At 42.7% G+C, this 16,007-nt stretch overlaps 1 protein-coding gene across 2 annotated transcripts in view; it reads right to left on the reverse strand.

Annotated features, from left to right (window-relative positions):
* Positions 1–16,007, reverse strand: part of LOC120995060 (serine/threonine-protein kinase 38) — an 89,905-nt gene that overhangs the window by 24,238 nt on the left and 49,660 nt on the right. For both annotated transcript variants that reach the window (XM_040424032.1, XM_040424033.1), the window contains exons 6-8: positions 7,163–7,286; positions 4,036–4,190; positions 1,504–1,606 (exon numbers count right to left, since the gene is read on the reverse strand). In XM_040424032.1, coding sequence (XP_040279966.1) covers positions 1,504–1,606; positions 4,036–4,190; positions 7,163–7,286 — 382 coding nt within the window. The remainder of the gene's footprint in view (positions 1–1,503; positions 1,607–4,035; positions 4,191–7,162; positions 7,287–16,007) is intronic.

The raw sequence follows: 16,007 nt of genomic DNA on the forward strand, positions 1-16,007 counted from the left end.
TAGTGAGTTCATGGAAGCTTTTATTTTTTGTCAGAAGTTAGTGGAATATGAGACTTTGTAAGAAAAAAAAAAAAAAAAAAAAAAAAAATCATCATTTTCCGCTAACTTGTGACAAAAAATAAAAAGTTCTATGAACTCACTATGCCCATCAGCGAATACCTTAGGGTGTCTACTTTCCGAAATGGGGTCATTTGTGGGGTGTTTGTACTGTCTGGGCATTGTAGAACCTCAGGAAACATGACAGGTGCTCAGAAAGTCAGAGCTGCTTCAAAAAGCGGAAATTCACATTTTTGTAACATAGTTTGTAAACGCTATAACTTTTACCCAAACCATTTTTTTTTTACCCAAACATTTTTTTTTTATCAAAGACATGTAGAACAATAAATTTAGAGCAAAATTTATATATGGATCTCGTTTTTTTTTGCAAAATTTTACAACTGAAAGTGAAAAATGTCATTTTTTTGCAAAAAAAATCTTTAAATTTCGATTAATAACAAAAAAAGTAAAAATGTCAGCAGCAATGAAATACCACCAAATGAAAGCTCTATTAGTGAGAAGAAAAGGAGGTAAAATTCATTTGGGTGGTAAGTTGCATGACCGAGCAATAAACCTCTAAAGTTGTGGAGTGCCGATTTGTAAAAAAGGGCCTGGTCTTTAGGGGGGTATAAACCTGTGGTCCTTAAGTGGTTAATAAATTCGTCAGAAATCTCAGACGTCGTGCTTTGCATTCCGTGTTGTCTGGAGGTGTCTGACATACGTGTAGTGGGATACTGGGTAGAATAGGGGGGTCCATACTAAGTTTTGCTATGGGACCCTATGAGATCTGTATTTGCCTCTGACTAGTGATGTGAAGTTTTAAAAAATTTGATTTGGCAGCTTCGCCGAACCTCGAAGAAATTCGATTTGTTACGAATTACTACGTCACCAATTGCTTTTCATTGTATGGAGCGGGGCGAACCCTGTCATTTAACCCCTCAGATGTTCAATGCTGATCACAGCATCTGAAACTCACATTCTGCTCAGAGGGTTAGAAATATTTTTTATATATATATATATATATATATATATATATATATATATATATATATATATATATAAAATTTACGGTACTTGCCTCATCCATTTACAGAGAGGCTGTCCACTCCCATCTTGACTGAAGAAAACCCACCAAAAAGGACCTGCGCTGCGAGTGTGATGATGTCACCACGTGATCACACTGGCCACGCACGGTGACATCATCACTGATGACTGATTTGTTTATTCAAGACGGAGTGGATGACCTCTCCGTAATCAAGTGGCAAGTATCATTTTTGCTTTATTTCCAGCCACCATTTTAGGAAAAATAGATCCGTTACCATGAAGCGCGAGGAAATTCGGCTTTGCAGCGAATCAAATTTTTCCTAAACTTCGGATTGAATTCTGCATCGATTCACTTAACACTACCTCTGAGTAAAAGGAGTGTACATTACAAATTACAAAAAAAAAAAAAATGGGTATACTTACTAACATCACTTGGTAAACTGTGGTTAAGGTTTCTGTAAAAATCGGTCCTGTGGGCCTTCTTTAACCCTGTACACAGTCCAAAGTCAGACAGCTTTACATGCCCCTTAAATCATTTTCAGGAAGAAAATACAAAAAAGTTAGCTTTCAGTCATCCAACAACAATACAGTTGCAAGAAAAAGAATGTGAACCCTTTGGAATGATATGGCTTTCTGCACAAATTGGTCATAAAATGTGATCTGATCTTCATCTAAGTCACCACAATAGACAATCACAGTCTGCTTAAACTAATAACACACAAAGAATTAAATGTTATCATGTTTTTATTGAACACAACATGTAAACATTCACAGTGCAGGTGGAAAAAGTATGTGAACCCTTGGATTTAATAACTGGTTGAACCTCCTTTGGCAGCAATAACTTCAACCAAACGTTTCCTGTAGTTGCAGATCAGACGTGCACAACGGTCAGGAGTAATTCTTGACCATTCTTCTTTATAGAACTGTTTCAGTTCAGCAATATTCTTGGGATGTCTGGTGTGAATCGCTTTCTTGAGGTCATGCCACAGCATCTCCATCGGGTTGAGGTCAGGACTCTGACTGGGCCACTCCAGAAGGCGTATTTTCTTCTGTTTAAGCCATTCTGTTATTTATTTACTTCTATGCTTTGGGTCGTTGTCCTGTTGCAACACCCATCTTCTGTTGAGCTTTAGCTGGTGGACAGATGGCCTTAAGTTCTCCTGCAAAATGTCTTGATGAACTTGGGAATTCATTTTTCCTTCGATGATAGCAATCCGTCCAGGCCCTGACGCAGCAAAGCAGCCCCAAACCATGATGCTCCTCCCACCATACTTCACAGTTGGGATGAGGTTTTGATGTTGGTGTGCTGTGCCTCTTTTTCTCCACACATAGTGTTGTGTGTTTCTTCCAAACAACTCAACTTTGGCTTCATCTGTCCACAGAATATTTTGCCAGTACTGCTGTGGAACATCCAGGTGCTCTTGTGCAAACTAAACGTGCAGCAATGTTTTTTTTGGGACTTCAGTGGCTTCCTCTGTGGTATCCTCCCATGAAATCCATTCTTGTTTACGTATCGTAGATTCGCTAACAGGGATGTTAGCATATGCCAGAGACTTTTGTAAGTCTTTAGCTGACACTCTAGGATGCTTCTTCACCTCATTGAGCAGTTTGCGCTGTGCTCTTGCAGTCATCTTTTCAGGACAGCCACTCCTAGGGAGAGTAGCAGCAGTGCTGAACTTTCTCCATTTATAGACAATTTGTCTTACTGTGGACTGATGAACAGCAAGGCTTTTGGAGATACTTTTATAACCCTTTCCAGCTTTATGCAAGTCAACAATTCTTAATCGTAGGTCTTCTGAGAGCTCTTTTGTGCGAGGCATCATTCACATCAGGCAATGCTTCTTGTGAAAAGCAAACCCAGAACTGGGAACTGGTGTGTGTTTTTTTATAGGGCAGGGCAGCTGTAACCAACACCTCCAATCTCATCTCATTGATTGGACTCCAGTTGGCTGACACCTCACTCCAATTAGCTCTTGGAGATGTCATTATTTTTCCACCTGCACTGTGAATGTTTACATGGTGTGTTCAATAAAAACATGGTAACATTTAATTCTGTGTGTGTTATTAGTTTAAGCAGACTGTGATTGTCTATTGTTGTGACTTAGATGAAAATCAGATCACATTTTATGACCAAGTTGTGCAGAAATCCATATCATTCCAAAAGGTTCACATACTTTTTCTTGCAACTGTACTTTTGAGATAAAAATATTCTATTCTCAGCCTAAGGTCGCTGTCACTAAGGGTCCTCTTACATGTACGGATGATCTGGCAGCTTATCGGGAACAAAGTAAACTCTCCTGATAACTGTCAGATCGTCAGCAGAGATGAGGGTTGTATTTACATGCAGCAATCACCTCCACATTATGGGGACAAGCGACCGATAAAGAGATCACTTGTCCCCATAGAGAATCATTATTCCTGTGCAGCAGATCATTGTTTAGACAGTACAATCTGCTGCACAGGAGAGATGATTTTTTTCACACAGGCAGATTAGGGATAACGAGCTTTTATACACTCATCCCCAATAATCTGCCAGATCATTTGCACATGTAAAAGTCCCCTAAATAAGGCCCTTTTACACTGCTCAATTAAGTGGATGATTGTCGGGAAGGAAGCGTTCCTTCCCAGCAATCATCTGCTCATCAGCGCTCTCCTCCACAGTATGAGGATGAATGATCGCTAATGCCATATATAACCACTGTTTGCCGCCATAATTTAGGTTACTGCACAATGATCTTATTACCTGAAGAATGAGTGTTTCATTCGTTGATCTGGTAATCAGTGGTACCTTTACACCGGCGGGTAATCAATAACAAACGTTCCTACGAATATGGTACTTATTAGGGATTATCTGCTCGATGCTCGGGCAGTGTAAAGAGGCCTTTAAATAGGGAGAAGGAGTCACTGCAACAGTACTCTTGTTTTCAGGTGACACTGTCTGACATCCATATTCACCTTGCTGTCCAGCAAAAGATTATCGGGCTTGATATCCCTGTGTATAAATCCTAACCGGTGGATTGAATCTATTGCCAGCACTGTTTCGGCAATGTAAAACTGTGTTTCTTCTTCTGTAAGTGTATCTTTCTTCATCAACAAGGTCATCATATCACCTGAAATCAGGAAAAAGAAAGAAATGCCGCAAATCATACACCAAGACTAGAATATCTAGATTTCAGAACAGACCAGTCGTACCATGAATGAAGTTATAGCTAAAAGGGTTTACAGACAATAGAAAAGTAGTCTGAAACTTACATAACCATACTAATACAATATAGAGAAGTGCTTGAAAGTTGGAGGACCCTTCAGAATTTTCTATATTTCTGCTAAGGCTCTTTATATATTACTGTTCGGGGATCAGTTACTTTTTACAGTGAATGGATGGAAGCCTTGGTGGAATAACGACAGATCCCATTAAAAGTTAAAAGAGTTGCCAGAGTTATTTTTTTGTTCCTTGTATGTTTCTAACTAATCAAATGTAAAGGCTTTACCATGCACTTACTGCATCTACAGTTGCTGCTTTCTCAGATTTCTCTGAGGGTCACATGACCTGTGATGTCAGATTCTCTCCCTGCTCTAATGATGTTTCATGCACAAGCCTGAGAGAGCAGCTATGTGTCTGTACACAGACGTCACTGTGCTGGCCACGCCCCCTGAACTGCCGGCTGCTGCTGTTTGCTCTCTCCCTGGACTCTTCAGTAAAAACTTTAACCCCTTCAGCAGCACAGACTCCGGGCTGAAGGCTTTACTGAGTAGCTGCAGGCAGTGAGGAGACAAATGCTGGGCACAGGAGCTAACAGACTAGAGGTGTTCTGAAGAGCATTGCACAGGAACAGGTAGGGAGAAGATCCTGTGTGTATCAGCAGTGTCATTGTACAGCTGGGACTTGTAGTTCTACAAATACAACATGCTGCTGAGTCTCCCAGCAGGCAGACATGTCACGCAGGGCAGCACTTGTATTCACTCCCTTTGCAGTGTCATTATACAGCTGGGACTTGTAGTCCTACACATACAACATGCTGCAGAGTCTCCCAGCAGGCAGACATGTCACTCAGGGCAGCTCTTGTATTCACTCCCTTAGCAGTGTCATTATACAGCTGGGACTTGTAGTGCAGGGGGAGGGGCAAAGATTGTTGTTATTGCAGGTAAACAAACAAAGGGCCTGAAAAGAACCAGGGAAATGAGGAAATATAATTTTTTTGGCCTAAAACTTGCTTAGCTTCGTTATATATTGCTGCCCATCAGATTTACAGTGCTATATATTTTTTTCATAACTCGGACAACCCCTTTAAAGAGGCAGATGCAGGGTTTGAAGTCATTATATAATGGGTCTGGCACATAAATTGAAACCATGATGCCAGTGCGAGTATAGCATACATTAATTCAAGAAAGGGGAGAGGCACATAAAAGTAACCCGTAACTTTTAATAGAAATGCCAGAATTAAAAGGGTTTGTGCCACTAATATAAATGTATAACGACCAAAATATATTCATTTTTTATGCCTTTCCCCAAATACCATAATTTATCAAAAGTGCCTTATTCTAAAGTTATTAACCTGTCATTACAAATCTGTTTTGATATTTAGTTTCCGAAAAACACGTCCTACATTGGAGCCTTGTAATGCAGGACATAGGAACCGTCATTGATTAGAACAAGTGGCGTGGTTAGTGTTACATGATCTGCTGACGTCAGATCTCATTGCCCAAAGGCATGATGGGAAAGCAGACACATGACAAACCAGGAAGTAGGATTCAAGAATGGGGGATAAGAGAAAACTGAAAATGAGGTAAAAATGAAAAACTAAAAAACTATCCAATTGACGAAAATACACTTTAGAGTGAAAAGTAGCTTATAGCACAAACGCTTTAAAGGCTATGTACACCTTTTGAAGGCATTTTTTTATGGTTGCATTTTACTCATTTTTGGCTAAAAATCTTTTTTTCATTTGGCCTTTATTACAAATTTTGAGCTGTTCTGCCATAAAGGGTTAACTGTTTTTCTAGCTGTGTGACTGGTAGCAATCTTCAGTGAAAAATACAGTGGAGTTCTGAGAATAGCCAAGCAAGTGTACATCTTGGGGGTTGTAGTTTTACCACAGCTGGAATGCCGGAGGTTAGCCATCACAGGACTAGAGCATCTCAGCTCTGTACAGAAAAAAAGGACGCCATATTTTTAATGAAGACCCATTAAATATATATATTTTTAGCTCAAAATGAGTACAATGCAATAATTAAAAAAACTACCCCCAAAGGTGTACATAGCCTTTGAGCCAAATAGATGGAGTAAGACATAATAGTAAACCGGGGCATGAGGTACAGCTTTGGCACACAGGTCAGAAAAATAGTTAGTAGACACCAATTCTAACCCTAAACTGGCCATCAGGTTTAGGCTACTTTCACATCTGCATTTTTGCTGGATCCGTCATGGATCAGCAAAAACCCTTCCATTAGTTCACAACTGGCTGCATCCGTTAAGAACGGATCCGGTTGTATTATCTCTAAAATAGCTAATGTGCGTCCGAGAAAACGGATCTGGCACCATTGAATTACATTGTGTTTCATGCCGGATCAGTCTTGCTCCGCATCCCATGTCGCACTCGGCATGGGAATGCAACCAAACAGGACGGAATGCATTCTGGTGCATTCCGTTCAGTTTTGTCCCCATTGAGAAAGAATGGGGACATAACTTTAGAGTTTTCCTCTAGTATTGAGATCCTATGATGGATCTCAATACCGGAAAGGAAAAGCACTGATGTGAAAGTAGCCTTATACAACTATGCCCTGCAAACCAGCAGATAGTGGCATATTCACACTGAAAAGGGCGACCTCTGAGAACAGAGCTGGAAGATAATCCCTCTTCTGACTACTGATCTCACAAACTATTTCTGTCACCTGGGTGTTTATCCAGGTTATGACCAGGCTCCTCAGGGTGACAAGTAACAACCTGGCTCCTCATGGAGCAGGGCAGCGCACATGGCCTACAATAAGTCTCATGCACCTGGTTTTGTTTCTACTACTGTTGGTCAAATGCTCCATTCTGAACCACTACATGTTACAATATTGGGGCCACTCATTGTATAGGTACCTCCAGGTAGGAACTCCATGATGAGATAAAGATTTAGCTTGTCTTGGAAGCTATAAAACATTTTCACCACCCACAAGCTGTCCGCTTCCACCAAGATGTCTCTTTCTGCACGAATGTGTCCAACCTAAAAAAGAAAAATGGATCAACTCCATAAGGTCAAGAAAAACCGCAAACAACCAGTTATAGTTCTTCAAACATTAAACATGCTGCAGAAATTAAAAATGTAGTTCCAACTACAGTACGTGTGTGCATGACTCCGGCCAGAAATGTAGAATCCATTGCAGGAGATGTAGACTGGAGATCAAGAGGACCCAGTAGTTTAGGGTGAAGATGGCACAAGCTTTTAGCCAATAAATGGAAACTCAAATAGTACCCAGCGGGGATATGCATATCCATTCAACACAGGAATACTGCTCTAAGCGTCATGAAGGTGAGGAGAAAGGGTAAGTAAAAATAATCCCTGTGGAAAAACCACTCAAACGTTGTACTCTAAATTCACATTAGTTTGGAGCCCCTTTTAAGATGATTATTAAAGCTGTTGCATGGTCTTACAAAAAAACTTTAGGGAGGTTTTACACTTCGTCCTTTTCTCAACAGGCTGTTTTGTTTTTGTTTTTTAAGCAAAAAATGCTGCAGCCAGGTGTTACTTGTTGGCCAATAGGAAATGATAAAATGATCTACAAACAGTTTTTTTTTTGTAGTGGCATTTTAGGCCGCTTCGTTGCCATTTTTATATATATTTTTTAAATTGAAGAAGGACGCCCTGCGTGTGGCTTTTTTTCCCCTCAGAATTTTCGTAGACTTAGACTTCTTTATAAGAGGTGAAAAAAAGGCCTGAAAAAGTGCAATAGAAAATTTAGAGACTCTAAAAACTAATACATAAAAAATATAACAATATATATATAGATATAGATATAGATAGATAGATATAGCATTGCACAACTTTTTGTTAATGGGGTCTGTTAGGTTTCCGTTCAGAAGAAAATTTGGGAGCGGAGACAAAATTAGTGCATGCAGTACTTTGGTCTCCACTTCAAAAATCTTTCTCTGAGCGGAAACCTAATGGATCCCATTATAGTCTATGGGGTCCTTAGGTTCCGTTCGGCTCAATTATGTGCCGAATCCGTCCTTTCCGTTCTCCTGCTCCTAAAAGGAGCAGAAGAACGGAAAGTCTGAACGCTGATGTGAATGAAGCGTTTAGGATATGTTCTTATGCAGGGTGGATTTGATTTAAATCACTAGTCAGTAAGGCTTGATTTAAATCATAGTTTTCAACATAAAGACTAATTCTTGCTGGTATAACTTATAATATGCAAGTAGATGAAGATTTTTAGAACAACAACTTTTCATATTAGTTTGATTAGGTTGATTCTGCATTCATAGGTTTGTAGAAGTTAGGATTAAGGTATTTTTCTCAACTCTGTTCATGTTATAACATTTTTGCTGTGAAGAGGCACGTGATCTCTGCTGAGTCAAATTCAGTTTTGAGAACTGCAAAAGTAAACCAAGCATCTGTGATAATATCTTGTAGGCAGAGAAACTGCCCAATAATATAACAAAAACCTCTGCATGACATTGTGAATGGATTAATGGAATTTATTTACCAAAAATATTACACATATAGAAACATAGAATGTGTCGGCAGATAAGAACCATTTGGCCCATCTAGTCTGCCCAATATACTGAATACTATGAATAGTGCCTGGCCCTATCTTATATGAAGGATGGCCTTATGCCTATCCCATGCATGCTTAAACTCCTCCACTGTATTTGCAGCTACCACTTCTGCAGGAAGGCTATTCCATGCATCCACTACTCTCTCAGTAAAGTAATACTTCCTGATATTACTTTTAAACCTTTGCCCCTCTAATTTAAAACTATGTCCTCTTGTAGCAGTTTTTCTTCTTTTAAATATTCTCTCCCCTTTTACCTTGTTGATTCCCTTTATGTATTTAAAGGGAACCTGTCACCGGGATTTTGTGTATAGAGCTGAGGACATGGGTTGCTAGATGGCCGCTAGAACATCCACAATATCCAGTCCCCATAGTTCTGTGTGCTTTTATTGTGTAAAAAACCCGATTTGATACATATGCAAAATAACCTGAGATGAGTCCTGTGTCCCTGACTCATCTAACGTACAGGACTCATCTCAGGTTAATTTGCATGTATAAAATCGGTTTTTTTTACACAATAAAAGCACACAGAGCTATGGGGACTGGGTATTGCGGATGTGCTAGCGGCCATCTAGCAACCCATGTCTTAAGCTGTATAGACAAAATCCCGGTGACAGGTTCCCTTGAAACGTTTCTATCATATCCCCTCTGTCTCGTCTTTCTTCCAAGCTATACATGTTAAGGTCCTTTAATCTTTCCTGGTAAGTTTTATCCTGCAATCCATGTACTAGTTTAGTAGCTCTTCTCCGAACTCTCTCCAAAGTATCAATATCCTTCTGGAGATATGGTCTCCAGTACTGAGCACAATACTCCAAATGAGGTCTCACTAGTGCTCTGTAGAGTGGCATGAGCACCTCCCTCTTTCTACTGGTAATGCCTCTCCCTATACACCCAAGCATTCTGCTAGCATTTCCTGCAGCTCCATGACATTGTCTGCCTACCTTTAAGGCTTCATTCAAACGTCCGCAAATGGGTCTGCATCCGTTTCCGCAATTTTGCGGAACGGGCGCGGACCCATTCATTCTCTATGGGGACGGAATGGATGCGGACAGCACACAGTGTGCTGTCCGCATTTGCGGAGCGCGGCCCCGATCTTCGGGTCCTGCAGCTCCGCAAAAGATAGAACATGTCCTATTCTTGTCCGCAGCTGCGGACAAAAATAGGCATTTCTATAGGGGTGCGGAGCTGGTGTGTTGCGGATCTGCAATTTGCGGGTCCGCAACACACCACGGACGTGTGAATGGAGCCTAAGTCTTCTGAAATAATGACCCCCTAAATCCCTTTCCTCAGATACTGAGGTTAGGACTGTATCACTGATTTTATATTCTGCTCTTGGGTTTTTACGCCCCAGGTGCATTATCTTGCCAGATTTTTGACCATTCCTCTAGTTTTCCTAAATCCTTTTCCATTTGGTGTATCACTCCAGGAACATCAACCCTGTTACAAATCTTTGTGTCATCAGCAAAAAGACACACCTTACCATTGAGGCCTTCTGCAATTTCGCTGATAAAGATATTAAACAATATGGGTCCCAGAACAGATGCCTGAGGTACCCCACTGGTAACAAGACCATGGTCTGAATATGCTTTTTCTTAACATAAGAAACAAAAATAGAAAAAATGTTTGAACATGCCCAAATAGTGTCTAATTCCAGAAATCCGTGCGCAACTATATCTGTGCGCAACTAAAATAATGTAAAAAAAAAAATCAAGCAGCTCACACTAAGAAAAGTAAACATATTCATGTTAAAAAAAACTATAAAACTAATTAGGGGATATTTATCAAACGGCATCCTTCATCGGCGCATGGGGAGAAGCAGCAGCGGTGCCCAGATGCGGCGCAGGAAGCGGGTTAAGTATATTCAGTGGGGGGGCGGCATAAGGGGAGGTGGCAGTTTATAGTATTGGATAACCCCTCTAAGTAGTCAGTTTTACATAACTGGTGACAGGTCCACTTTAAAGCACAAAAATAAAATACTGTATATCATATCGTTGCAAGGTCAAAAAAACAAAGTACAAAGTACCACAAAGTCCACTACCTTTATCATTTGCTGCCCTAGATAAGCAAGACTTTCATAGTACATTGTAATGTAAAGAAGAGCATAAACTATTTCAATTTCTGTTCCTCAACTCAGGAATGGAGGGGTAGATCAATAGATGGAAAACTAGGTGACCATTTGGTGGACACCATGTCCCTCCCGACTCCGATCCAGAGTGCAGGGAGAAAAAGAAAAGAAGAAAATGCATGGTCACACTCCATTAAATGAAGAGATACATAAACAGCCATAAGAGCAAGTCATGGTGGAAATCCTCTTTACAGGAACTCAACCTTGTAATGAATGAAAACAGTAAAATGTCCCTGAAATAAAGACTTGTAGAATCCCTGGCTAATTTCCTGCTGACACCCTCCATTTTTTATCGGTAAGCGGTTGAGCTGGTGAGGCTTTCTTTTCAGCCCGCACCTTGATCTTTATGTCATACTTCAGAGCCGGGGGGGGGGGGGGGGGGGTGTGTGATCCGGCTGCAGGTATTGCTCTTAGGCCCCTTTCACATGGGCGAGTATTCCGCGCGGATGCCATGCCAACGCATTGCATCCGCACTGAATACCGACCTATTCATTTCTATATGGGGCTGTTCACATGAGCTGTGATTTTCACGCATCACTTGTGCAGGCCCCATAGAAGTGAATGGGGTTGAGTGAAAATCGCAAGCATCCGCAAGCAAGATTTTCACGCACGGTTGCTAGGAGACGATCGGGATGGAGACCTGATCATTATTATTTTCCCTTATAACATGGTTATAAGGGAAAATAATAGCATTCTGAATACAGAATGCATAGTAAAACAGCGCTGGAGAGGTTAAAAAAATATAGAAATAATTTAACTCACCTTAGTCCACTTGATCGCGGCCCGGCATCTCCTTCTGTCTCCTTTGTTGAATAGGACCTGTGGTGAGCATTAATTACAGGAACAGGACCTTTGATGACGTCACTCCGGTCATCACATGGTACGTCACATGATCTTTTACCATGGTGATGGATCATGTGATGACCGGCGTGACATCATCAAAGGTCCTTGACCTGTAATGGACGCTCACCACAGGTCCTGTTCAACAAAGGAGAAAGAAGCAGATGCCGGGCTACGCGATCAAGTGGACTAAGGGGAGTTAAATATATTTTTTTTAACCCCTCCAGCGCTATTTTACTATGCATTGTGTATTCAGAATGCTATTATTTTCCCTTATAACTATGTTATAAGGGAAAATACAATCTACAGAACACCGATCCCAAGCCCGAACTTCTGTGAAGAAGTTCGGGTTTGGGTACCAAACATGCGCGATTTTTCTCACGCAAGTGCAAAACGCATTACAATGTTTTGCAATCCCGCGATTTTTTCGCGCGTGTTCCCGCAACGCACCCGCACATTTTCCCACAACGCCCGTGTGAACCCAGCCTTACGGTCAGTTAGTTAGTTTCTTAGCTGTAATTGCACACAAGACAAAACTGGAAGAAAACGAAAGGTGGAGACAAAGGGAGGGATTTTTTTTCCCTTTGTGCCTTTATGCATTTATATTCCTACAAAGAAAAAGAAAAAAAATAAGAAGAAAATACACCTGTCGTTAATACATTTTTGCCAATATGGTAGAAAAGCGAGAGGCAGCGGCTTCATCGGGTTCAGGGTTATTAGACAGTTGAACTGTGAGAACAAAAAAATGACTTTGCTAAAAGTGCTTGAGCAATGGACTTCCTGATTACTGTGTTATCTTGGCAAGACATCCGGAGGACTAATCCTAGACAATGTTGCTTTGATGGCTCCATTCTGAACAGCTACACACTGTGTACTGAGCAAACACAAGGGCATATGAATACATACAACTGAAGCTTATCTCATGTGCCAGAGATTAAAATATATATATATCACTTCAGCTGAAAACCTTAAAGGGGTTATCTCATGAAAACTATTTAACATCTGATAACAAAATAAGTGAAGGGTATTTACTTCTGGGGGGGCAGCTGAAATACATCCCATTCGTGGAGGGGACAAGAGGATTCCTTATTTTTGAAATCACATGGGTGATTGGTCCCCACCATCTGTTATCATCTTTGTGGGATAACCCCTTTAATTTAAAGAGTACTTGTAACCTCTACTGCAATGTCCGTTTTAGTAACAATTCTTGTAGCATCTGTTCTTATGGTGAGAATTGTCTGGTGAGAAACTACACGTCCATTCTGCTGCCCTTGGCCCATACTACACTACATTACAGTTTACAGAAAAGGGAGACCGAGTACTGCAAGAAACTGAACTACCCAAGAAGTCCCTCAGTAGAGAAGTCTGAATGTGAAAAGCAATAGAGGGAAATAAAGAGGGAGAGTTTGGTCCAGCAAAGTATTCAGATCTGAACGTTTAGCGATTTCACATAGCAAAGAGGTAAAACAGACATAAAAAAGGTACAGAACAGATAATAACTATCCTAGGAGAAGTTCAATTGTCTGTATAGGGACTATTGTTACTAATATTACCAGGCTTAATTAAAGGGATTGTCTGAGGTAATTAAAAATCTCAAACAAGCCCTACAATATCTGAAAATAAACTATACTCGCCACTTTCTCCAGGGCCATTCTCTACTACCGTGCTGGTCTGGTCCCCCGCCGCTGCTTGTTTATATTGTGCAGTGGTATGACACTGTGACCTGCAGGTACGTACATGTCACTGCTGAAGACATATACCAACACTTCCTCAAGGCAGTTTTCCAAAGCTTGTCCACGGTTTCAAATTATCTCAGACAATGCTTTCAACTCCTCTGTGCTAGGACAGATATAGCTGACATACACGCACAGGGTATTTAAGCTGAAACCACTCCATACACAGCGGGTGCCAGCTGTATACAAATGAGGGCTTTAGGGCACTGAGGGGCAGGGCTTAGACCCTCTGTGCACCTCAGCTTCCTGAACTGACCCTGTTCCTGATTTGCATGAAGAACAAAAGTCTCTTTTCTCAGGAACACCGCAACATGTTTTCACAAGAATAGGTATCATTTTAATCATTGGGATCAACCCTACCAGGCAGTATGCCTAGAGAAGTAGGGTTGATTGCATCTCGAGCCAGAAGTATAAAGGTGAAGGAGCGACATGCAGCAGACAGAGCAGTCTGGATGTCTAGGCAATTGTACTGTAAGCATCACTAGGAGAGCCTCCCAGCAAAGGCACCCGGTCTACTTGCCCTCTCCGATGTGTCCCCTGCTGTAATTTCTGGCAGGAGACGTGGCTCAAGATGTACTCAGAGGATTGAAAGATATGCTTACAAAGACTTAAAATGTACCCTCCTCAAGGGTATAACTTGTGGCTCCCTGTAAGACTACATGTTAGCTTGTGCTGGCAGGGAGCCACAAGACATAATGTTGAAGAAGATCTAGAGGGAACAAAATGTCTAGTGTTTAGAAAGTTGTCAACTTGATATCTTTCTTCTACTTGCTGACTAATTGCCTGAAATTTTTCTGGATGCACTTGACACAAATGAAGTAAAAGATGACGTAAACTCATACATTCTGTTGTGTGCCATGACTTTGGATGGAAGTCTTGTTTCACCATAACAGGTCCTCCGCTGGCACCATACTGAAAAGGCGGACTTGCAGGTCTCAATCTTAAAGGGTAACTGTCATGTTTTCATTAAAGAGGACCTTTCACCAATTATTACACTATGAACTAACTATACAGACATGTAGAGTAGCGCCCGGGGATCTCACTGCACTTACTATTATCCCCGGGCGCCGCTCCGTTCTCCTGCTATGCCCTCCGGTATCTCCGCTCACTAAGTTATAGTAGGCGGAGATTCCAGTCACTAAGTTATGGTAGGCGGAGTCTGCCCTTGTTCTGCTCTAGCGCTGGCCAATCGCAGCGCAGAGCTCACAGCCTGGGAGGTTATTTTCTCCCAGGCTGTGAGCTCTGCAATGCGATTGGCCAGCGCTACAGAAGGACAAGGGCAGACTCCGCCTAACATAACGTGGGAAACGGAGATACCGGAGGACATAGCAGGAGAACGGAGCGACGCCCGGGGATAATAGTAAGTGCAGTGAGAGCCCCGGGCGCCGCTCTACATGTCTGTATAGTTAGTTCATAGTGTCATAATCGGGGAAAGGTCCTCTTTAAAAGAAAAATCAATTTTAGCATACGTTACTGCTGCAGCAGCATTATGCGTAGGGCTGCAGTAAACGATTATTTTAGTAATCGAGTATTCTATCGATTATTTTTTACGATTAATCGAGTAATCTAATAAGAAAAAATGCATTAATAGACTGTTTTCCTTTATAAAAAAACTCATAAGACCCCCTGCCATTAGTCCAAAACACCCTTCGTTCCCCCCTGGTCGATCAGCCCAAGTGCATCCGTTCCGCCCAGTGCCATCAGCCCCCTCCCCCCGTGCCATCAGCTCTCCCCCACCCCAGGGCCATCAGCTCTCCCCCACCCCAGGGCCATCAGCTCTCCCCCACCCCAGGGCCATCAGCTCTCCCCCACCCCAGGGCCATCAGCTCTCCCCCACCCCAGGGCCATCAGCTCTCCCCCACCCCAGGGCCATCAGCTCTCCCCCACCCCAGGGCCATCAGCTCTCCCCCACCCCAGGGCCATCAGCTCTCCCCCACCCCAGGGCCATCAGCTCTCCCCCACCCCAGGGCCATCAGCTCTCCCCCACCCCAGGGCCATCAGCTCTCCCCCATCACAGGGCCATCAGCTCTCCCCCACCACAGGGCCATCAGCTCTCCCCCACCCCAGGGCCATCAGCTCTCCCCCACCCCAGGGCCATCAGCTCTCCCCCACCCCAGGGCCATCAGCTCTCCCCCACCCCAGGGCCATCAGCTCTCCCCCACCCCAGGGCCATCAGCTCTCCCCCACCCCAGGGCCATCAGCTCTCCCCCACCCCAGGGCCATCAGCTCTCCCCCACCCCAGGGCCATCAGCTCTCCCCCACCCCAGGGCCATCAGCTCTCCCCCACCCCAGGGCCATCAGCTCTCCCCCACCCCAGGGCCATCAGCTCTCCCCCACCCCAGGGCCATCAGCTCTCCCCCACCCCAGGGCCATCAGCTCTCCCCCACCCCTGGGCCATCAGCTCTCCCCCACCCCTGGGCCATCAGCTCTCCCCCCACTGGGCCATCAGCTCTCCCCCCACTGGGCCATCAGCT

The sequence above is a fragment of the Bufo bufo genome, chromosome 3, assembly GCF_905171765.1.
Source record: "Bufo bufo chromosome 3, aBufBuf1.1, whole genome shotgun sequence".
NCBI lineage: Eukaryota > Metazoa > Chordata > Amphibia > Anura > Bufonidae > Bufo > Bufo bufo.